The 22,344-nt window shown below is 41.3% G+C and overlaps 4 protein-coding genes across 4 annotated transcripts; 1 reads left to right on the plus strand and 3 right to left on the minus strand.

Moving 5' to 3' along the window:
• Window positions 1–476: 476 nt before the first annotated feature.
• uqcrc2a (ubiquinol-cytochrome c reductase core protein 2a) lies at window positions 477–6,064 on the minus strand. The gene is made up of 14 exons (XM_068718814.1): window positions 5,962–6,064; window positions 4,611–4,712; window positions 4,344–4,493; window positions 4,181–4,245; window positions 4,034–4,090; window positions 3,743–3,867; window positions 3,060–3,157; window positions 2,886–2,943; window positions 2,373–2,468; window positions 2,076–2,275; window positions 1,911–1,991; window positions 1,734–1,810; window positions 1,475–1,628; window positions 477–791 (listed from the first exon to the last, which is right to left on the minus strand). Exons 1-14 carry the CDS (start codon window positions 5,992–5,994, stop codon window positions 708–710), a joined length of 1,380 nt encoding a protein of 459 aa, XP_068574915.1. The 5' UTR covers window positions 5,995–6,064; the 3' UTR covers window positions 477–707.
• Window positions 6,065–6,804: 740 nt separating this feature from the next.
• si:ch211-256e16.3 (kelch-like protein 20) lies at window positions 6,805–12,085 on the minus strand. Its single transcript, XM_068718964.1, has 11 exons — window positions 11,477–12,085; window positions 11,257–11,391; window positions 10,986–11,177; window positions 10,682–10,825; window positions 9,605–9,791; window positions 9,039–9,185; window positions 8,804–8,932; window positions 8,426–8,602; window positions 8,177–8,323; window positions 7,918–8,083; window positions 6,805–7,611 (listed from the first exon to the last, which is right to left on the minus strand). The coding sequence occupies exons 1-11, from the start codon at window positions 11,759–11,761 to the stop codon at window positions 7,455–7,457; spliced, it is 1,866 nt and encodes a 621-aa protein (XP_068575065.1). The 5' UTR covers window positions 11,762–12,085; the 3' UTR covers window positions 6,805–7,454.
• Window positions 12,086–12,884: 799 nt separating this feature from the next.
• anks4b (ankyrin repeat and sterile alpha motif domain containing 4B) lies at window positions 12,885–15,838 on the minus strand. Its single transcript, XM_068718557.1, has 2 exons — window positions 15,570–15,838; window positions 12,885–14,425 (listed from the first exon to the last, which is right to left on the minus strand). The coding sequence occupies exons 1-2, from the start codon at window positions 15,728–15,730 to the stop codon at window positions 13,291–13,293; spliced, it is 1,296 nt and encodes a 431-aa protein (XP_068574658.1). The 5' UTR covers window positions 15,731–15,838; the 3' UTR covers window positions 12,885–13,290.
• A 1,431-nt stretch (window positions 15,839–17,269) lies between these two features.
• Window positions 17,270–21,625, plus strand: slc25a17l (solute carrier family 25 member 17-like). The gene is made up of 9 exons (XM_068718549.1): window positions 17,270–17,602; window positions 17,706–17,766; window positions 18,193–18,259; window positions 18,457–18,611; window positions 18,909–19,025; window positions 19,198–19,343; window positions 20,200–20,295; window positions 20,681–20,763; window positions 20,851–21,625. The coding sequence occupies exons 1-9, from the start codon at window positions 17,528–17,530 to the stop codon at window positions 20,996–20,998; spliced, it is 948 nt and encodes a 315-aa protein (XP_068574650.1). The 5' UTR covers window positions 17,270–17,527; the 3' UTR covers window positions 20,999–21,625.
• The last annotated feature ends 719 nt before the right edge of the window (window positions 21,626–22,344 follow it).

Consider the following 22,344-nt stretch of genomic DNA (forward strand, 5'->3'; position numbering starts at 1 on the left):
CCAGGACCATCATACATTAATCTGGCTATTCATACTTTTAGAGTACACCTTAACCAAGTACTGTGTACAAGTACAACTCTGAGGTATTTCTTCCTTACATGCTATACTTGTTCTACATGTTCTACTTTCTTCACAAGATAATCTTATAAAACATAAGGCATTCTTATGAGTAAAGCATTTTTATTTTTATTCTTTGATTACATTTTGCTGGTATTGCTTCTTTTACTGAAGTAAATTATACTCATCAATACTTATTCCACAAGCAAAGTGTGACATTAGCAACTTTCAATCCTGTATGTTTGTTTTTGGTTCCCCCTACTGGTTAATGGGTAGAACAACATATCTTAAATGCTAAAAATAGCTGCTGCCTGAACAGCTTTTAAAACCACCAGATGACCCTCATACTCTTTACACAGCAATGAAAACCTTCAGTACATCTGGATTCATTCCAAAATACAAATCCAAGCAACAACCAGTGGTTATTACTGTCTTTAATTTACATAGATATACAGTTAAATTGACAAAAGAAAACAAAAAGAGAAATTGCATTATGATTCCCTGGCTCTCCGTTGGTGCTTACGGGATAGACTACAAATGATTGGGGACATCAAATGAATTGCTGCAGGAGGCTTTGAGGTCCTATTTTCTTTTGCAGCAGCCAGGCACAACATGCCCAAGTTAAAATCAACCGTTCTTAGACTTTATTTTCATACTTCGTCCACAAACGGAGTATTCACCAGGTGTCCACTAGCTGCCATGGTCTTCTTGCCATCCACAAAGGATTTTGCAGCCTGTAAAGAAAAAAAAGATGTTTTTAAAATTTAAAAGTGTTAGTTACTGCTTAGTTAGTTCCCATGTTGTGAATTATAACTCAAACAGTACACAACTCCATTTACTGTCATTAAATACAGTACATAAGGAACAGTTTGAACAAACAAATAGATACATCTGCATTCAGAAACTTCTGTAACTACATGTTTCTGCATTTAGGTTTTTTCTCTAATTTACACACACACACACACACACACACACACACACACACACACACACACACACACACACACACACACAATAAGTTTACCTTCAGGGCTTTCTGTCAGAAATCTCCTTACATTTATGCAACAAACCAACTTGATTAGATTTAAGAAAAGATCATGTTTTTCTAGCAGAAAGCCCTGAAGGCAAACTTCTCCAATGTGCGTTAAAGTCTGGTAACATTGACAAATTATTAATATATAAAGCTGTTATCATGAAGAGGTTAGCAAACAGTTGCCTATTTACACATTCAGTAGATATGAAGCAACATTAGCATTCATGTTTTTTTTTTTTTAGCTCTGTTTTTGGTCTCCACCAACTCCTGAGGGAAATATCTGTTTCTTTAGCCGCTTAATGCTCCACTATATCCACCAGCTAGTCGCTTAATGTGGGAGTCTGTGATTTGATTGAAGACAGAAGCAGCAGTAGAGACACTCACCGTGACCACAGCGTCGTGGCTGACAGCATCTACAGCCTGGAGAACAGCATCAGGGAGCTGGTACGCTGCAGTGGTCAGAGCCTGAGCTCCGATCTCCTCCAACAGACCGTCAGAGCTTTCTATTGACATCAGGTACTCTGATTTCACCTGGTTCCTAGGCAGAGAAGCCAAACATACACACCAGAGTCAACAACGTGTTGTTATTATTATGGTGCACAGCTGCTTCACCTCCATGTCCAACGTTACTCGGTGAACTCACTTTGCTCTGGTGATGTCTGCCTCCGATACGTTCCCCTCAGCCACATCTCGCACTTGAGCGATGGCAGCATTGATCACCTACACAGAGGACAGCAACAAGCAATTTTAGATGCAGTTTCATTTGGTTAATTTTTCTTTAAAAAAAAAAAAAAAAAAAAGGAGCGAATTCAGAAATCACCTCTCCGGCAGAGTCAGCTTGTGCAATGGTGTAGACGCCGAACAAGCCGGAGTCAGAGTAAGAGGCATTGAAGGCTGTGGCCTGAAAGACATCTGACATTAGGAGACAAACTCCAACACACCATCCTATGACAAACAAAACAATGGTGTACAGCTTTTCACTTACATCAAACGGCTGTGTGGTAGCTTTGGCGATACCCTGGCTCAGTTTGCTAGTGATGTTGGAGCCCCTCTTTACATGTGGCCCAGCTCCCAGGATCCTTTGCAGCACGCTGAAAGCATTAGCCTCTGCGCTGCCCGTCACACCACCCTCACTGGTAATCAGGGCGTGCACCAGGTCGTCATTGTTCTGCACCCGCAGCTCACCTACACGCAAACACAGACGCACAATAGCATTACGACAATAAGGCGACGACAGATCTCAGAAGGGGTGTAATGAGACGATTGAAGTTAAGAGTTTTACCTCCACGGTACACGGCCTTAGCCACAGGCGCTCCAGCCCCACTGCGGACACTCAGGAGCCCCTCGCCCATCTGCCTCAAGACGGAGTGCTTCACACCTGGACACACGGATCAGACGAAACATTAACATGCGACTGGAGTGGAACACGGAGCAGAGCACCTGAACTGAAACACGCCACACTAATTCCCAGGATAGAAACATCCAGAATAGCAACATGTGCCGTCACTCAGGCATGCTGACACTTGAAGCATTTGCAGAGTCGGCCTTAAGACACGTTTCAAAAATCCACATTAGTATCACCGCTTGCCTTTTGTGTTGACTACCTCTATGTCTTTGGACATGACATTTCAGAGGAGAGAGGACTCACAGGCACAGAATACTTCAACAATCACAATACATCAAAGGGACTACTATGACTTCAGACTTAACGTTCGTAAACCAAAACCTGACGAGTTTGGAAAGCAGCAGTGACAAAACAATGCAGTGCGACTAGACAGCACTAGCAGACACTCACCTAGTCCTACAAGAGCCATTCTGCCGGTGGTGAAATTGTCCTCAACAAATGTCTGCAGCTACAAGAAGACGATAAAAGGAGGAGGAGAGGTGTGTATGAGCTGCGTACGCACTAACGAAGAATGAAAAGGCTATGTTGGGGCTATTCAGACGTCCCGCTAACAGAGACCCATACCTGTGTACAGGAGACACGACCGACCATGTAGTCTGGGCAGTACAGAGAGTTGGACAGAGCGTTCTTGTACGCTGCTTCATGCAACTTCTCAATTACACCTGCGAAAGAAAACAGAAAACGCCCAAAATTACATAAAGCGCGCACCAGTGAAGAGGTGGAGTGTCTTTAGTTTCAGTAATGAGACACATTTCTTTTCACCTCTCCATGATATGGGTTAAATGAATTAATCACTCCTCCAAAAAATATGCTCAAAATACTTTTTTGACACATGTAACAAGATATAAACAAACAATTAAGACAATTAATTCAAATTAACAATTCATTTGAAGTCTGACATTTTTTTACTGGGTCTTTAAGCATTATTGTTAACATGAATATCAACAGCCCGCTACGCATCTACTTGTAGCTTTTAGCTCTCCTTTTTTGTTCCCTCAGAATTAAAGAGGCCGAACAACAAATTGCCAGTAAGTAATGGACATGCATTTGTCAGATAGGCCCAATATTGCTACAATTCAGCTGGACAAAGGTGTGCTGACATGCTAGCAAGAAAAACCCAATACAGCAATTTTAAGCTACTGTTTGGTAGATCGAGGTCAACGTTTTGCCAACGTATGTTTTGGCCCAAGAGATCAGTTAATGACACGATGAAAAAGCAGGTCGTTGGGACCTGAACTGTTCCTGACCTATCTGAGGACACTGCTGAGCCAGAGCCTTGTCGATCTTCACCCTGGACGTCAGATCGTCCACCTCCCACGGCCGGAAGTCCTGAGCTGCGGTCACGTTGACCAAAAACTCAAATAATGAATCTCTGCACACACAAACAGACAAAGCAACGTTAACACACACACACACACACACACACACACACACACACACACACACACACACACACACACACACACACACACACACACACACACACACACACACACACACGAGTGAAACAACATTACAGACTTGACCTAAGGACTCACAGGTGATCTCTCAAGCAGTCCGCAGTGTAGACGGTGGTCTCCCTTGATGACGTCACACTGGAGGTAAACAGAGGACCACACAGTTGGTTCAACATAGTGGGCTATGGTTACACGGGTGTGTATTTATAGCAGGAAATGCACACTGACCTCAGGCTGCCCCCCAGTGCTTCTACACCACGACAGATCTTGAAGGCAGATGCACCTTTAGTGGTCTACAAAACAAACAAAAAGTTGTTAAGCCAAAAAAAAAAATGAGAGCCAACTGTCCCCCAACAGTGCGCAGCGAAGAGAAGACTCATTCACAAATTACCAGGTTTGCCGCCAGTCGCAGCACATGAGAGACGCCCTGGTTTTCCACAGTCTCGTACCGACTCCCGGCTTTCACAAACACGCCGACGCTGGACAGCGGGGAATTGTTCTCCAGCGACGCGATCACCAGACCGTTTGGAAGCTTGGACACCTAAAGAAGCAAAAGAAAACAAGAACATGTGACTGAAAACTTGTGATCAAACTGTAAGGATAAATAGGCACGTTCAGTTTGATTGCAACCACTGCATAGTCGAGGAGCAGCACCCACCTGGACATTTTGGGGAGGGGGCGGTGCAGGCGAGGCTGAGGCACGGCCTGCGAGGGGTTGGGTCAGAGCTTCGCTCCTCCTGGCAGCGGCATAGCAACGTTTCTGTGGGGAAGAGGTGACACCAAATTTAAAGACAAGCGACTTCCACTGTTCCTCGACTCAACCAGACAGTGTTTCCTGGGAGAAAGTGGAGCAGCTTCAAGCAGCGCAAACATTTGGGTCCAGTTAACCTGCAGACTGGAAGAGAAGGTACTGTCATGCAAGCGCTCCACTAAAGCAGGCTCACATTAGAGTAACATGACGTGTGATGCTTCACAACAGCAGCTGTCACCTACCGAACTCTGCTTTCAGTACTCAAGTGAGAGATCCCTCTATCAGTGGTTCCCTTCCCAACACCAGATGACCAACAGGAAACACTTGTTTGTTTTGCCAATAAAATCTTTTTTACATTATGTTCTTTTTATTTATAAATCACTTGATAAATGCACCACTTGTGGCCTCTAAAGGTTATACGGATAAGATAAGGGCAACTTTCCAATTGACCTGGTGTCAACCCACACACACAAGATGTAACTACAGAAGAGGTTTTAAGTAGACATTGTGACGTATTACAGTGATCTATTGTCTGGATTTACAATGTTTGCGTTATTGAGTAATACTCAATCTGTCGGTAAAGTGTGAAAAAAAAGTCCACTTGTGACATGAAAAGAAAAGCATCTATGAAACAGATTGATTGATCGTTTTACTTTACTTTACAGATTCAGTTTAAAATAAATAATGATCGTTGATGGCTTAACAGATATTGACAGCCTTAATAATGTTAAGGAGGGAAACACCTGCACGTGACTCCAGACACTGACAGCTTGCCGTAAAGAAGGGTTGGGTGTCCCAAAGAAGGGTGTCCTAAAATGACCCGTACAACTTTAGAAACGTTACACTAAGGCCGCATGTACGCGTGTCCTGTGAACACAATTTAAATATCTGGACGTCACTACACTATGACCAAACTCAGGGTGTAATTCACCTCGAGACACCTCGATCAAAATACGTGATACGTGAGTTCAGAGATGACCTTCAGGTTGCATCCGGCTGAACCACAAAGAGAGACTAAAACTAAAGCGAGCCAATAGACTATGTTACAGCACACGTGCCTCGCACGCCATTCAGTATCGTTAGTGACCGATTCGGGGACGTGTTACTAAACGTTAGACATTTAGTTAGCCACCTAGCGAGCTAACTAGCATGAGGCTAACTGTGGAGCTAAACGCGGTACATGAGCAGACCGATAATCCACAGAGTTCAGCTCCAGTAGGTCACACAGCTCAGACAAAACCGAGAACACGAGACTCACAGGGAGGTTGTTAAGAGACCGGATTCCTCTCATGACTCCTGAGTCTCTCCTTCAACCGGTACAGAAAGACAAGATATGGCGGCGGACTGACGTATTACCCACAATCCACTGCACTGTGCAGCCAATCAAAGATGACACAGGATGTCAAGATGAACTGTTACGGCAGCTTCAAAGTTGGTCGTGTCTAGGTGGTAACAAACAATTTAATTCATGTTTGACTTACTTTCCAATAGTCTTTATTTATTAAACTAATTTTGCCCAAGTCAAAATAAATTGATAAATAAATTGAGGTTCCCTGGTGAGTTTTCTTGCAAACAAATATAAATGATGTTTGCATACAGTTTAACAAAACTCATGTGTCTCCTTGAGCTCTGACAAATGTGTTGAATGAATTTCCTTCAATCATGCAAAGCTCATTTTCAAAAATAATTTTAAAATACTTTACATTTATTTTTACTTACATTACTGCAATCTTAGTTCTTACCACATGTAGACCAGTGTAATATTCTGAAACCTTTGTTAAGACTGTATAGGTAATACTTACACAGGTAACAGTCAAAAAACTGCTCCGTAGCACTACTAGTGGACTGAACCTTTAACTCTAAACAGATCATTTTTACAAACTTACATTTTTTTCCCCTCACTTTTTCAGAGATTTCCATTGGCTGTTTGATTATTTAATGTTTAAAAACTAGTCTTTCTGGGTTGAAACAATTAAAATGAACTAATCAGGGCTCTTGGAATACATTCAATTACACCATACAAGTATTTGTAAGTTACTTCTGTGTTCGTTGTTTTAAGGCTATTTGTGAAATGGAAAAAAAAAGAAAAAGAAAACAAGCACTCAATTAAAAAAAAATCTTTATTAGAATCCACTCCATTTAAAGTCACTAAAGTTTATGACCCACATTACAAAAATATACTCAACATATTACAGGTGTAAGACAATCATTCGGAACTTACAAAGTTTCATTACAAAACACTGCTCACGTTTAGACAACTTTGAAAATATTCACAAGTAGATTCTTCGGCTCACAAAGCATCTTTTGACAGCGCAGAATGTTCATCATTTTTTAAAGTCTTCCTCACAGGTAGTAACACCCAAATAAATACGCCACGTAATAATACAAAAATACACTTCGTTGGCTGAGAAAACCTTCGAAGATTTGAGGTGCTCGGAACATTAAAACAGCACCATAAACATCCATCAGAGAGACTTTAGACTGCTCGCTGAGTTGCAACAGCTCCTTGAGATTCGTGATGCGACGTTTCCTTTGTCACCTCGCCAAAAGACGGGACCCTAAGTGAGGCTCATTCTACAAGCAGTCAGATTTAAAAACAGACTACCGCTTGGCACCAGTAACCGCTCAAACAGCGCTGAGACAGGCGTCATCTCAGTTGGCTGTTCTCCACAGCTGAGCTTTGTAGTGCACCGTCCTCGACTGAGGGCGCAGAGAATGACCGTGAAAGAGTTCCTTAAGAAAAAACGTAGCTCAATTGTCGTTTGGCGTCCCGAGATAGCTGCTCATGTGGATGTCCTTCCTCAGCTGGAGAGACACACAGCTGAGCCAGCTGCGACTGGTGGGCATCTCCCCGACGATTTCCCACGTGTCCGTCTCGTCGCAGTACCTCTCGATAGTGTCGTGATATCTGCACGTAAAAGGGTGATCAGCATTAGAAGTCGTCGTGTTTTTAATCCACAGGATCCAATTCAGGACCCAAACGCACCCAACTGCACCATGAAGATTAGATAAATTAGTCGGATTTCATACACGACTCTTTGTATGTATTGTTGCATGACTTTGCTGTTTGAATGGATGCAGAAGAGGACACACAGAGATAAGACGGTAGGTTCCTAAAATGGTTCTTGGGCTCCTGCACAAGTTCCTGCAGGGATTAGACGAGCATTAGATTCACAAGCAACTTTTCTGACGTTTCCCCAGATTGGGCCCTCACCTGTCCCAGCCTTCTTCTCCTCCCAGGACGTAGATCTTGCCATCTACCACGGCAGCACCGGGCCGGTACCGTCGCTCTTTCATGGGGGCGCACATGGTCCACTGATTAGTCTTAGGGCTGTAACACTCCACCTTATCAGTGTTCTCTGTCGAGGCATGCCATCCACCTGGGAGAACAAATGAGTTGTTGAACTCAATTTCATGAGTGGTTGCCGTGTTGTTGTTGTTGTTGTTGAGTTCTATAAAGTGCGTTTACAGACCTATCACATAAATCTTTCCTTTGAGTGTGCAAGCAGCTGAACCAGAGCGAGCGATCTGCATGGGGGCGACCTCCGTCCATGCAGTGGTCTTGGGGTTGTACACCTGAGCGAGGTCTGTGCCGTCGCCGTCCTCTAGAACCGCACCACCTAGGTGTAACAGTGTAACAGCCGGAAAAACGGAAATCTGTAAATCCATTGAAAAGCACAACCTAGAGAAACACGCGCATGTGCGTAGCCCGTGTTTCCTACCAGTGACGTAGAGCAGTCCGTCCAGGGCCACCACGGCAGGACTCGTGACGGCCATCTTGACAGACTCCGTGAACTGCCAGGAGTTGTTGTGAGGGTTGTAGCACTCCACCGAGTCCAGACGAGAGCGCCCCTCCCACCCCCCCACTGCATACACAAAGCCGTCCAGCATCACCAGGCCTGAGCGTGAGGAAGATTAATCCAGTCACTGACGATAACAACTTTTTACATGAACAGCTAAAACATGACAACAACAACAATAGAATGCGCCAGTTAAGATCGACACTCGTAGATTTTCACATGAGGTACTTTGTGGTGAGGCAAGTTTTTTTTTTTCTGTGCAGGACAGAAGAAGCGGCTGTCGTACGGAGACTGACTTACCCAACTCAGAACGGGCGACATTCATGGGAGCCGACTCCATCCAGGAGTCGAAGCAGGGGTCGTAGCGCCACATCTCTCTGCTGGCCGAGCCGTCGGGAAACTCTCCTCCCGCCAAATACAGCGTGGAGTCTCCAGAGACGGAGAGGAGGATGGAAAGAAACACGTCACTGTCTGAGCTTAGCTGTTGCTCCGTCATGAATGAGTTTTAATGTAATTAAAGCTCACGTTTCCTCACCTGACACGACCAGCCCGTGTTTGCTCACAGCGAAGGGCAGGCAGGCCAGATTCTTCCACTGGTGCGTCACAGGATCGAAGCTCTCGACGCTGCGCAGCACCACCTTGTCGTCCTCCCCGCCAACCGTCACTATCACTTCAGCTCTCCCTGTTATGGCAACAGGAGTAGAGAACAGAGGGGAGTGAGCCGAGGCCTTTGGACCACAGACTGTAGCTCTGGACCAATAACGTAGTCGTGTGTAGGGCTGCAACTTGTGATTATTTTCATCATCTTGTATTTTTTGTAGATTGTCTCAGTCACTTAGACCTCCTCTACACCTTACAATAAAATCCTCAATGTGTTTTCAGTGCATTTACACCTGTACTTTCATGTGGTCAAACACCATCAGATTGTAAATCCATCACCCCAAAACACATAATGCAAGCTGTAAAGGGGGTCTAAAACACAAAACTAGAAAGCAATTATTTTCCAAGTGTAGCCAAAGTAAACGCACTGGATTGCCAGATTGACAAAGATGCAGCCTCTACCCTCAATGGAAACGCATGCGATGGCGAGTAGGTAAACACCTGTGAACCTGCGCAGCCTTGCTCTGGGGCAGTACAGCTCTCCACGGCGGTCCTTCAGCAGCATGTAGTCCTTCGCCTCAGAGATGAGCTTCTGGCAGCCCTGGTTCTCCTTCACCACATCCAGAGACTCGATCACGTCGTGGAGGTAGTACGGGCTGATGAGAGGCAGCCGGATATGTTCTAGGACCTTTGGAGGAACAACAGAGATCCGATGAACCACCACAGTGACAGCTATCATTTCTTGTTGGAAATTCACAGATGGGACAAGATTTCAGGAAATTACTGGTCAGTTAAATAACCCTCATAAAATCTTTTTCTACTTTGTCGTATGGATTAAACAAATGCAATTTCATGTGTTAATGAATGAGTTTTTAGAGGTGCTGGTAGGTGGATTTACCTTTAGACAGAGCCAGGCTAGCTGTTCTTCTCTTTGTGCTAAGCTAAGCTAAGCTAGTCAGCTGCTGGCTGTCCCCATCTCCCCCCCTCGGCAGGAACACAAATAATGTCCCAAAATGTTGAGCCATTTCTTAAATATTGAGCACCTGCTGATATTTATTTTTATAATATCTTATTTAACGTTTCCCTAAAACAGCTGCACAAACACAGTGCATACTTGGGCTGCAGACAGTAAGCCTACATTAAAACAACTTAAAGGCCATTTTAATGTCTAAACAGGAGAATAGTTCAGCTCAAAGACTTTCATCACAGGTCTCCTTTGATGGTTTCCTATAATAGTTTCGGGATGCTTTCTGTTACGATCCCCTGTGGCAGAAAAGGTTAGAAAACAATTCAGATAGCCCCTCTTCATCTCCAGAATGGAATGAAATAGCTTCAACCAAGAACAGAAGTTAAGATTAACCTGCAACCTACCAAAAAAAAAGAAAAGGCAAAAAGGAAAACAGACGGTGATGTGGGAGGAGCTTCAGTAGGTAAGAGAGGTGTCTTTTAACGCTTCTCATCTTTAAGACCAACTTTGACGGACCAAATAAATACACGCCTACTGCTCAATAGATGCTCGTGCATCAAAGTGAGAGAAGAGAACCGTGTGCATTATAAAATAGCTTGTTCTGAACTGACCTTTTCAAAGCTCTGTCTGCGGGAGGAGCATTTATTCAACCACGACATGGCGGCCTCAAACACCATCTCCTCTTTATGCACATTTAGGAAGTCACTGGCAATGATTTCTGTCAGTTTGTCCACACACAGAGACAGGAACTCCTCCTGATGGGGGAAAAAAAAGAAAGTATAAACTGTTATCAACTGTCCAGAAAATGCACAATTTACAAAATAACATATGACAGACAGTATTATCCATATTGCTTTTTGACCACTGCAGCAAAACATTTCCTTACATAACATGCTTCCTCCATCAGCTTCTCACCTGCTGAGAAACACTGCTGAAGTGCTCGTGGATGTAGTCCATGCTGAGTTTCTCCAGCACCTTACAAGAATGGGCCTCTGCAAAGCAGTGAATGCCCACACAGTTCATCTCGTCCATCTGACGCTTCATGAAATGACAGCAGGCTTCTCGCACGTCCATCACGTCCAGCAGATTAGCTGCTGCCAGCAGCGCCTGGGACCAAATGAATCAAAGTTTCAGCAAACATACTCTTCAGGAAGGGAGGATAAGAGGATAGGAGCAGAAGCTTTACCTGCACATTTGCTTTAGAAATGTAGACCTCTGATGTGTAGGCGTAGCTCACCAGCATGCCAATCATCTGAGGCTCAACTCCATTGATGGCAACGCGCTCCTGTTTGGACTCTATCAGGTCAGTGGAAAACATGGCCTAAAAAGGAGAAGAAAGAATAAAAACAACCACAATTCATACCACATTCATTTAACACGTGGACTCCGGAAGCCGTGTTGTTCACCTGGAAGTAAGAGCTGAAGGAGGCCAGCACGATGCGATGGCAGGGGAACTCCTGTCCTCCACAGCACAGGGTCACATCACAGAAGGCGTTGTTGAGCCGTAGGCTGTTCAGGCCCTGCAGCACGGTGTTGGGGTGCCTGGTCTCCACGAACAGGTAGTCCTCGCCGGTCAGAGAGGCCGGAGGGGTGGCAGTGGCGTTGAAGGTGGCGTTGGGGTCCTCCTGGAACAGTAAGTTCATAGTGGACGACAAGGGCAAACCGGCGTTGACGGCGATTATTTCAGCCATGTCTCACTTTGATAAGAGCCTGGGAGGTAAAGCGGAGGGATACGAGACGTGACAGTTAGGCCAGTTTGGCCATAGAAGCGACAAGGCGGAGAGACTATCTGAGATTGTTTATTAGCTCATTAATGAAGCTTAACGAGCCGTTAGCTCTCGAGTCAAAGTAAACCGTCGTTTCGGGAAAACACACATCAGGTACAGACGGGTGAGAGTAAACGTTCATCGGCCGTAAACATACCTGTTGGACACACTCGTGACCACTACAGTGCGAGCGCCACTCTCTCTTTCCACACACACATACACACAGTTGAATCCACCGTCAGACAGTAACGACTACAATTTAAAGCCTCTCGTCGGAAGTCCCGCCCACAGGTCAAGAGAAGTTACCTTGGAGTACTTCCGGTTTCGCTTCAGCTGCGTTTATTTAATTGAGTCCTGATTTTTTTCTCTGTTGATGTTATTATTAAAGTTATTCAACGTCAATGTATGATTATAAAACAATTGTATACAACTTAGAGAAACATTGTGTTTTATATATGTTGTTTTTATGTTTTATATGTTCTCATTTTATACGTATACACACATGTCAGTGGCTAGATGCATACACTTTTCCAATTGTTTATGCCTCATTTTGTTTAAACAGCATCTTTAAGATTGCTTTACATTAAATAACTAGTTGCCTATTTACACATGCAGCAGACTTGGAACATTAGGGATTATTTCAAGTCTTGTCTCTGGCCAAATATTTAATAAAAAAGCTTTTTAAACTATTAAATGGCCCACCATGTTCACCAACTAGTTGCTAATTTTGTCTGCAGTTTGGTGCCAGACAGGTAGTATACAGTGGTTTTATCAGAACCTTTTGTCTAAAAACAGCTGCCTGGTGTGTTTAGTGTACATCTCGTGTTGAACTGTAGAAGAATAAAATCTAAATCTGGTCATCACAATTCTTTATGCTGTGCATGTGCGTTCAAATTTGTGACTTTTCGTTCTTTATGTGCTTGTGTCTTCCTCACTTGTAGTAAGGACCAACATTTTGTCCCCAAATGGAAAGTGAGTCCTCACAATGTGACTGTGTGGCCAGACTTTTGTCCCCACAATGTAATGAAAACAAGGGAACACATACACATCGTATTAACTTGGAGACAGTATTTAATTTAATTGGTTTAATTTATTTGACATTATGTTGTCAACTGCAAAAATGATTAGTAAAAATCAGCCACTGACTCTGTTATTTCATTTATGGATCAAAACATCTCTTGTTTTTATCTATACAATGATATTGTATATTTAAGATCAAGTCGCTGGAGGTCATGCCGTTTGTAAATTGGTTGTAACATGGATAATTTTCAATAAACAGATTATCTAAAAATATTATGGATTAGAAGTTTGAAACTTTACGCCGTAGAAATTGTGAGTTTGCTGAATCATCTTTGTTTTATTCAGAAAATCAAACTATTGGCTCTCTTTACAAAAAGTACAGACTCATTTTAAGCTTCAAACAGGATTATTAATCCCTGGTAATGTTTTTCAGATCACAAGTAGCTGTCCTTCATGATGCCAGGAGTCTCCAATGTGTTCTTTCTGCGAGCAACACCTTCCAGGATCTTCTTCCTTGGTCCCAGCTGGATGCGAATGCCTTTCAGGTCTTCATCAGAGCAAAGCATCAGCGCCTCCAGGTCTAGGTGTTCTCTGCTGAATGCAAGGGCAAACTCTGGCAAGGAGATGGCGGACAAGAATGCATCCAAAGGAGAGGTTTCCTCATCTTCATCATCATCCAGTCCCAGGTCTTCCTGATCCCAGGGCAGATCAGCATCGCCATTCCCCTCGAAGCCTGCGCCGTCTTCCTCGACCTCAAACAACTCGTTCTGAACGAGGTAGCCAAGACTTTCGTTGTTCCCGCTCGGGATGTCCTCTGACTCCAGCCCCATTTTTTTCATGAAAATCAGACCTCCAAGACCGGGCCGATTGAAGATGGACTGTTTGACTTGGCCTGGCTCGTCGTTGTCATAATCGTCGAAGCCCACCATCCTGTCTTCGTCTGACATGCCCTCGTCCTGCTCATTGAAAACATCCAGAAACTCTGGCTGCTCTGACGCTCCGCTCTCCTGTTTGAGGAAAATAACATTCCCGTCCCCTCCCGCCCTCTGCAATGTGCCTTTATCTTTCTTCCCAAGCTTCTTCTGGAGCGTGCCTTTAACCCTGGCTGTAAGGGAGCCTGATTTATCAGCAGCAATAAGTTTGGAGAACTGCTCATTGACGCTGGCCATGGTACTGCCGTCTGAGAATGCTGATGCCATGCTGGCCTCTGAGACAGACCCAGTACTGCCCGCTCCACGCTGCATTCTGTCCATCTTGCTCTGGTGCTTCTTCTTCACCTTCTCGCAGAGCTTCATGCGCTTCTCCGCTTCTTTGATGGCCTCCTTCTTTAGATTGGCGACCTTCTTGGGGTTTTGGTTGGTCTGCTGTGAGGCGGCAGCGTCTAGGAAGCGCACGCAGTCCATGCGGTCACGAGAAGCAGCAACGTCCATGGCTGTGTGGGAATCATTGTCCAGGGCAAAAAGGTTGGCACCAAAGTTGACCAGGAAGCTGAGGATGTGCATGTGGCCATTAGCCGCAGCGTGGTGCAGCGGCGTGTTTCCCCAGATGTCACTCCGGTTGGGGTCTCCTCTGTATGACACAAAAGATATGTTCGATTTTAAGTAATTATCTGGAACTTTTTTTTATTTCAACACTGATTTATACCACATCATAACAATGATTCTTCCTTTATCCAGTTCATACAGGTTTCAAAAAACATTCATCAGATTTTTTTTTATTCGATCTGATTCATCTGTGGATCTACAAAACACACTTATCAAAGGAACAAAATGATAAAATATTTATTCCAAATATGGTCCTAAGAAGTGCAAACATAAAACACCAGATTTAAACAATAGAATCTTGAAATCAAAAGTACCTCAGTGTAAAAACACTAGTCACATAAATACACCAAAATATAACAACAATAGAGTTCAAATACACACATTTCCAAAAATGTCAAAGTATTCCTTTAAATGTGAGGTAAGAATTTGACATAAAGTCTTTCATATACAAAATATAATCACAAAATAATAACTAAATAATATCAAACAACCTAATAGGTAAACTATTAAGATTTAAAGTCCTTCTGTGCCGTGCCTCATTGTCAAAGCCATAAAAGTCTTGATAGCTGTATTTCTGCAACAACTTGTCATAAATCCCACAGACCAAAGCGGAAAAAGCTTCTATCAATTCTGGCCACGTAGGTTATGCGTGCGTTACGCCCTACTAAATATCCTACACACATATTTCCTGAACCTAATTTTTGAGTAAGAATGTTGTTCTAGATTCAAGCCCGTCTCTTGTTGTGTTGAGTGAAGGCAGGAGGTTGGGGTGGTGGGGACAGATAAAGGACTCTTTTGTTGCAGGCTTTCTTTGGCTGATTAAACATTTGGCTCAGCTCATGAGGGAAAGTGGGAATTAAGTTTTAGCTCATTATATTATGATGAAAAACGTGTTGGAAAAACCCAGATGAAGTCCTAAATAACTGTTAAGGCATCAAACACATCACTTTTCAGCCATTGTGTTCTATTGATTTTAATTTAGTTTAGTTTAGTTTTAGAGCATTATATATTATATTATTATAACATTATAGTAGAATTTGCAATAGAATTTGCCAACAATTTAAATATTTCAATAAACTCTAGAGAACTGAGGTGATAATCATGGAGATAAAGTGATCTATATATGTGAAATGAAGCCCAGGAGGTAAAGAGGAGTGTAACATGCTTACTCTCTGCTGCATATGAGCTGAAGCGCATCGACGTGTCCGTGGAAAGCAGCGAGTAAAGTGGGAGTCATGCCATCCTCATCCGCAGTGTTCAGGTCCTTCCTCGTGGCCTCTTTTAAGAGGTCCAAGTATCCATCAATCGCTGCTTTGTGGTACCTAGACATCTCTTCAGAAGAACAGAAAAGGTCCAAACAAATCTGTCACTTTCTTTCCCTTTTTCCTCTCACATGCCAAACGGATTCACAGAATGACTCGACCGCAGACCTGAGCAAACAAAGTGGTCACTGGGCGTCAACGGATCAGCAGCTCAGAGCCATAAAACAAAAGCAAAGTCCAGTTCACTGCTGTCAGCTGCACAATTTAATACGGCTTAAAATCATCGTCCATATTTGTTGATTATTAAGTGTGGTCACAACAAGATTTCCAGGTGATATAAGTACAATTTTGAGTAATCTTTTCTGCTACTTTACATACTTCTTTTGACTCTACTACATTTATTTTTGCATAGTTAGTTACTTAACAGATTAAGATTCACAGAATACAATCATTGTATAAAATGTGACACTTTATTAGATTAGATTAAAGTGTTAAACAGTATAATAAAGTAAGTTTAATCAGTGTAATGTTATATAAGTAATATTATCAGTGGTGAAGATGGTCAGATCTTTAACTAAAAAACAAACAAAAAACATTTCAACAATAAAATAATTCAGTACGTTTTCTGCATTCAGAATTAAATTCAAGTAAACATACTGTTATTATCTACAAAATGTGCTTCATTTTGCGGAATTATTATTTCTTATTTGTATTATGTATATGATATTGGATTAATCCTACTTATCCATAACCATTTAAGCAGTATTTTAATGTTGTACCTGCAAAGTTGAAGCTAATTTTAAAAATGTTTGAATAGTCTGTTAGGGTAAGCTGATCATGTGTATAATACAAATGTAAAATTCTTGTCTGCAAAGTGTCTTGAACTATAGTTTATTGGAATTGGAAATACTAATAAAGTACAAATAAGTAAAATCTAAGTAATACTTGAGTAAATGTATTTACTTTGAATACTACTTTTGCTCGAATAACAGATCTCAATGATACTTTCTCCACTGAGTATTTAAATAGTTAATATTCGTTTGGAGTTCCCTCCAGGTACTTGAAAATAAATTACTAAACACTAAAATAATATGATAGACAGCTTTCGAAAGACACAGGTCATGCAGATTTGACTGATTTCATTTCATTTTCTTGTTTTATTAATTAGGAAAAACTTGGACCTACTGAACTATTCAAATAAGACATTCCAATTAGATATGTCAAAACATAAAAACACGTAAAAAAGTAATATCTAAGTTTTATTTGAGCTAATAATTCCATTTGTATTTATCTAAACAGCGATGGAGGACGTACTGTATATAGATTATTTATTTAAATATAACTATAAATGCACACTGTAAAAGCCCTGCACTAAAAAAATGTCAACAGGCAAGTTTTAAAAAATATTACGTTACAAAAAAAATATTCATTTATCGATTTCAATTTTTTATTATGAATTATTTGTGTTGTTTCTGTTTAATCCACCTCTGCACCTTCGACGTCAATAGGTGGCTGTTGTACATGTTAACGGCTATCTAAACGCCATTAGAAGACGAAGAAGAAGAAAAATATGAACCAACGAAGAAGAAGTTGTCAACCCGGTTCGACCGTTCTCAGCCAATGAATGGGGACTGGGAGGAAACATTGATCGACACTTTTCTCGCTACACTGTTTTTTCCAGACGCCTCTTGTCTTATAAAACACCATGGAGTCAGAGCTGTGAATGTTCCCGTAGTTTCTCAGACCGCAGCTATTAAGAACATACGCAGTGACCACCGGCTATCACTCTTCGGATCGCTTCGCGGTTACTTTCCGGTGTTTTGGTGTCTCTGTGCGGTGGTCTGACCCGGAGAGAGACTGCAGAGATGTCCGACAACAGTGGCTCGGCTATCGGCCTTCTGTCTTACGAGACGTTGGTTCATGCTGTGGCAGGTGCACTGGTGAGCAGAGATTAAAAAAAGGGCAATAAAATGAATGTGAAGTAATATGGACGAGCCTTTTTGCCGTTTGTTTTGTGTCGTTACAGTGGATTTTGTCTTTCAGGGGAGTGTGACAGCGATGACGGTCTTCTTTCCTTTGGACACAGCCAAAAGCAGACTGCAGGGTGAGTGGGAGGTTTTCATGAGAGTAGCAACTCCAGAACACAGTGGAACGAGTTCAGTGTTTCAAGGTTTTCTTCATTATGCAGTAACTGTAACTGCAAAACAGAGATGTAACGGACTAGTCCACTCATTCAGTACTGCACTAGACCGAGATACCCGGACTTGTAGTGACACTTTGATTGATTTAGGATGTTCTATACGTCCTTACTTTGAAATGCTCTTGAAAGGTGCTCTCTAAATATAGATTTTTACTCAACATACATACCTGGTAAACACCTGTGTTTACCTTTGGTTTGTTACTTGTAGTTTTCTGCTGTCAGTTTTAAAGTTTTAAACCCTGATGGCATCACCTTGTGGTGTCCAGTAAACGGATCTCGGTAGAGCTGCCTTGTTCACTGACTTGTCCCACCATTGTGTTTGTTTTTCAGTGGACGAGATGAGAAAGGCTAACTCCACCCCCGTCATCCTGGCGGAGATAGTAAAGGAAGAAGGCCTGTGAGTAAAGTTCTGTGCCGTTGTTTTGTTTTTAAAAAGAAGCGTGAAACACAAGTGCAATGTAAGTGCAGTCTTAACTGTCTTAATTGTCTTCACTAGAGCTGAAACAGTTGAGAAATGCCAAAATATTCTCTGGATCCAGCTTCTCCAATGTGAATGTTTGTTTTCTGAGTCTGACTCTCCGTCTCTTCTCCCAGTCAGTCCCTGTACAGAGGCTGGTTACCGGTCATCTCCAGCCTGTGCTGCTCCAACTTTGTGTACTTCTACACCTTCAACACACTGAAGAAGCTGGCGGCGGCTCGTCCAGGGAAGTCCGGACCCAGGCAAGACCTGCTGATGGGGGTCGTATCAGGTAAAAACTAATAATTATTCAAGTACTAAAGGAGCTTTGACTGAAGGACTTAAAGGAGCCCTGTGGAGCATTTTTTAACCTGTACTGTCCCTTATAGAAATATAATTTATTTTCTGCTGATTGATTAATCGATCGACTGATTGTTTCAGATCCATGGAATAAGGTGAATGTGTATAACTGCTCCATAGAGCTGCTGGAAGTCAAAACCTCCATGTGGTACCTTTTTTGTTTTGTTTTTTTTGTTTTTTTTTTTGTTGGGAAGGATTCGAGAAAGCTAATAATCTGTTGGTCCTACAGGTGTGGTGAATGTGATCCTGACCACTCCCATGTGGGTGGTCAACACTCGACTGAAGCTGCAGGGAGCAAAGTTCAGGAACGAAGACCTCCATCAGACCCAGTACAGGGGCATCTTTGGTGTGTGAGATATTTATGAATATATATATATATATATATATATATATATATATATATATATATATATATATATATATATATATATATATATATATATATATGTGTCTTACAGTTTAACAGTTCAGACACGCACCGTTTTAAAACCCTGCTGGGTTTTGGCTTTTGCTCTCAGATGCTTTCTCACAGATCATAGCCAATGAGGGTGTGGCAACTCTGTGGAACGGCACTCTGCCCTCTCTTATCCTCGTCATCAACCCGGCGGTGCAGTTCATGTTTTATGAGGCCATGAAGAGGAGGGCAGGCAGGGGAGGGAAGAAGGTGAGAGGACAGAAGCTAATCTGTTAGCCTCGCCTTCTTTTTGAAGGCCGGTTGACTTTTTTTTTCTAACTGTAGTCAATAAAATGAAATAAAAAAACATTAAACTCTGCAGATGAATGTACTTCAATGGAAGGGGAACGCCATGCTTACCAGGATACATAATCTGCTTTAATGTTGAACAAAACATCTCCTATCTTCAGTCTCTCAGTGGTAAAGACCAACCTTTAGTTAGCTTAGTAGCCGATTGGTGACAGAAATACTCGGCCATTTCTAATCATTGTATCAACAGTAATGGTTTGGCTGGTAATGGCCTTTTCAAGAAAACATACTGCAGACAAAGAAACGTTTGTTCTGCTGCACATTGTGCCGTGTCGGAATTGCAACATTATCTCATGCTTGAAGGGCTGTGATCTGGGAGGATCCGTCTTCTAGATATTCGATGACACAGCAGAGTTTAAAATCAAACAGGGACAAAGGGTCTCCAGCCATGCTAGCTGCTCCATAAGGCTGAACCTGAGCTGAATGCTAATGTGTGCATGCTAACATGCTCACAATGACAACGCTAACATGCTGACGTTAAGAAAAGGCATAACGTTTTCCGTGTTCACCATCTTAGTTTAGCTTGTAAGCATGCTAACGTGTGCTAATTAGCACAAGAGCCCAACAACAGCTGGGGCTGATGGGAAGGCCATTTGTTTTGCAGGTATATTTGGTCAATAACCAAGTATTGAACAAATTACTATTTTGACCCGCTGTTCCTTTTATGTTTTGATCATACTATCAATCAAACAGTTCTATAAATGTTCAAGCAAAAGCGCTGGATATGGGTGGATTGAATGTTTGTGTCCCACCACAGATCTCCTCAGCAGAGATCTTTCTCATTGGAGCCATTGCCAAGGCCATTGCTACCACGGCAACGTATCCTCTTCAGACAGTTCAGGCCATCCTGAGGGTAAATATTATCTCACACATTATGTTAGATTATGTTGTTGTTTTATCTATATTGTCATGTGTTGATGAGAAGAGAAGAATAAGGCAGCATTCAGACTAAATTCTGAAAAAGAAATAAAAATATAGAAAATCTATGCATAAAAGTTCAATATCTTTTTATGAGCTTGACAAGCTTCATCGAAGTGCTTTATAATCACTTTATATATATATATATATATATATATATATATATATATATATATATATATATATATATATATATATAATGGACGCATGGTGCAGAATATCTTTTAGATCTCATGACAATGTCAGTTCCTCGATCTAAAGTCTCTCATCAAATCTAATTAAATCACATGAAGCTAACCTGCTCAATGCTTTTTCATCAGTTCGGCCAGTACAAAGGTGACGGTAAGGCCGGTGTGATCGGAAGCCTCTCAAACATTTTCTCCCTGCTGATGGCCAGAATCAAGTGAGCGCAGCCACGAACGTAAACACATTCACTGGTGAGGGTGTTACAACAGCTCATCATTGATATACATCCGTGTCTTTGTCACAGGAGGTATGGTGTTCTTGGGTTGTACAAAGGCCTGGAGGCCAAGCTGCTACAGACAGTGCTGACGGCCGCCCTCATGTTTGTAGTGTACGAGAAGATCACTGCTGCTACCTTCAAAGTCATGGGCCTGAACAAGAAGCTGAAGCAGTGAACAAACCCCTCCTTGAATACAGCGATGCATGAGTACACCCATCGTCAGTAGGATTTATCAATGCCTACAGATGATATGTTAATGCCAGTTATTGATTCAGTTACATAAACGTTGTCGTAAGAGACTGGATTGGTGCCCGAAACAAACACCCTAACCCGAGCTGGGTGTGATACTTAGAATACCCTCTCTGTCTTAACCTCTAACCGGTTCCATTTGCGCAAACTGGTCTTGATTTGATCTCTGTTGAGATGGTTCTGAGTAACCTTACTAACTGAGATAGTCATCACAATGATCCGTGAAGGGAAAGCGGACATCATTTGGGGAAGTACCCCGTTTTGCTTTCTTCCCGAGAGATGGCTGAGAAGATAGATACCACTCGTTAGATAGGACTGATCCTGACCAAGTAAATGCCCCCCCCCCCCCATTTGACGGTTTTAAACTACAACTGGTGAATAAGTGAGCTTTAGGTGGATTTAGTTACTTTTGGATAAAGCCAGGCTAGCTGTTTACCTGCTTCCAGTCTTTGTGCTACGCTAAGTTATCCAACTGCGAGAGTGGTAGCAATCTTCTCATCGAAATCTCTCTCTCTCTCTCTCTCTCTCTCTTGAGATCGATCGATCGATCGATCGATATATATATATATACATATACATATATATATATATATATATATATATATATATACATATACATATACATATATATATATATATATATGTATATGTGTATATATATATATATATATATATATATATACATATATGTATATATATATATATATATATATATATATATGTATGTATATATATATATATATATATATACGTATATATACATATATATATATATATATATACGTATATGTATATATACGTATATATATATATATATATATATATATACGTATATGTATATATGTATATATATGTATATATACGTATATATATATATATACATATACGTATATATATATATATACATATACGTATATATATATATATACATATATGTATATGTATATATATATATATACATATATGTATATATATATATATATATATATACATATATGTATATGTATATATATATATATATATATATATATATATATATATACATATACATATATGTATATATATATATACATATATATATGTATATATACATATACATATATGTATATATACGTATATATACATATATACGTATATGTATATATATATATATACGTATATGTATATATACATATACGTATATATATATATATACGTATATATATATATATATATACGTATATATATATATGTGTATATATATATATATACATACAAATATATCCTTAAAAG

The sequence above is a fragment of the Cebidichthys violaceus genome, unplaced genomic scaffold, assembly GCF_023349555.1.
Source record: "Cebidichthys violaceus isolate CVI_PGR_0920_01 unplaced genomic scaffold, fCebVio1.0.p SCAF_23, whole genome shotgun sequence".
NCBI classification, from domain to species: Eukaryota; Metazoa; Chordata; class Actinopteri; order Perciformes; family Stichaeidae; genus Cebidichthys; species Cebidichthys violaceus.

Bases quoted from the DNA above. Each gene is read 5' to 3' on its own strand.
- slc25a17l (XM_068718549.1), top strand. From the start codon at position 17,528: ATGTCCGACAACAGTGGCTCGGCTATCGGCCTTCTGTCTTACGAGACG. The intron at 17,603-17,705 runs GTGAGCAGAGAT...TTTGTCTTTCAG, and splicing joins ATGCTGTGGCAGGTGCACTG to GGGAGTGTGACAGCGATGAC. The intron at 18,612-18,908 runs GTAAAAACTAAT...TTGGTCCTACAG, and splicing joins GCTGATGGGGGTCGTATCAG to GTGTGGTGAATGTGATCCTG.
- si:ch211-256e16.3 (XM_068718964.1), bottom strand. From the start codon at position 11,761: ATGGCTGAAATAATCGCCGTCAACGCCGGTTTGCCCTTGTCGTCCACT. The intron at 8,603-8,803 runs GTAAGTCAGTCT...CCTCACGCTCAG, and splicing joins TGTCGCCCGTTCTGAGTTGG to GCCTGGTGATGCTGGACGGC. The intron at 8,324-8,425 runs GTAGGAAACACG...TGTTACACCTAG, and splicing joins CGGACTGCTCTACGTCACTG to GTGGTGCGGTTCTAGAGGAC.
- uqcrc2a (XM_068718814.1), bottom strand. From the start codon at position 5,994: ATGAGAGGAATCCGGTCTCTTAACAACCTCCCT. The intron at 4,246-4,343 runs GTAATTTGTGAA...TTTGTTTTGTAG, and splicing joins TGCGACTGGCGGCAAACCTG to ACCACTAAAGGTGCATCTGC. The intron at 1,992-2,075 runs GTAAGTGAAAAG...GATGTCTTTCAG, and splicing joins CTACCACACAGCCGTTTGAT to GCCACAGCCTTCAATGCCTC.
- anks4b (XM_068718557.1), bottom strand. From the start codon at position 15,730: ATGTCTAGGTACCACAAAGCAGCGATTGATGGATACTTGGACCTCTTA. The intron at 14,426-15,569 runs GTAAGCATGTTA...TGTGTCATACAG, and splicing joins CAGCTCATATGCAGCAGAGA to AGGAGACCCCAACCGGAGTG.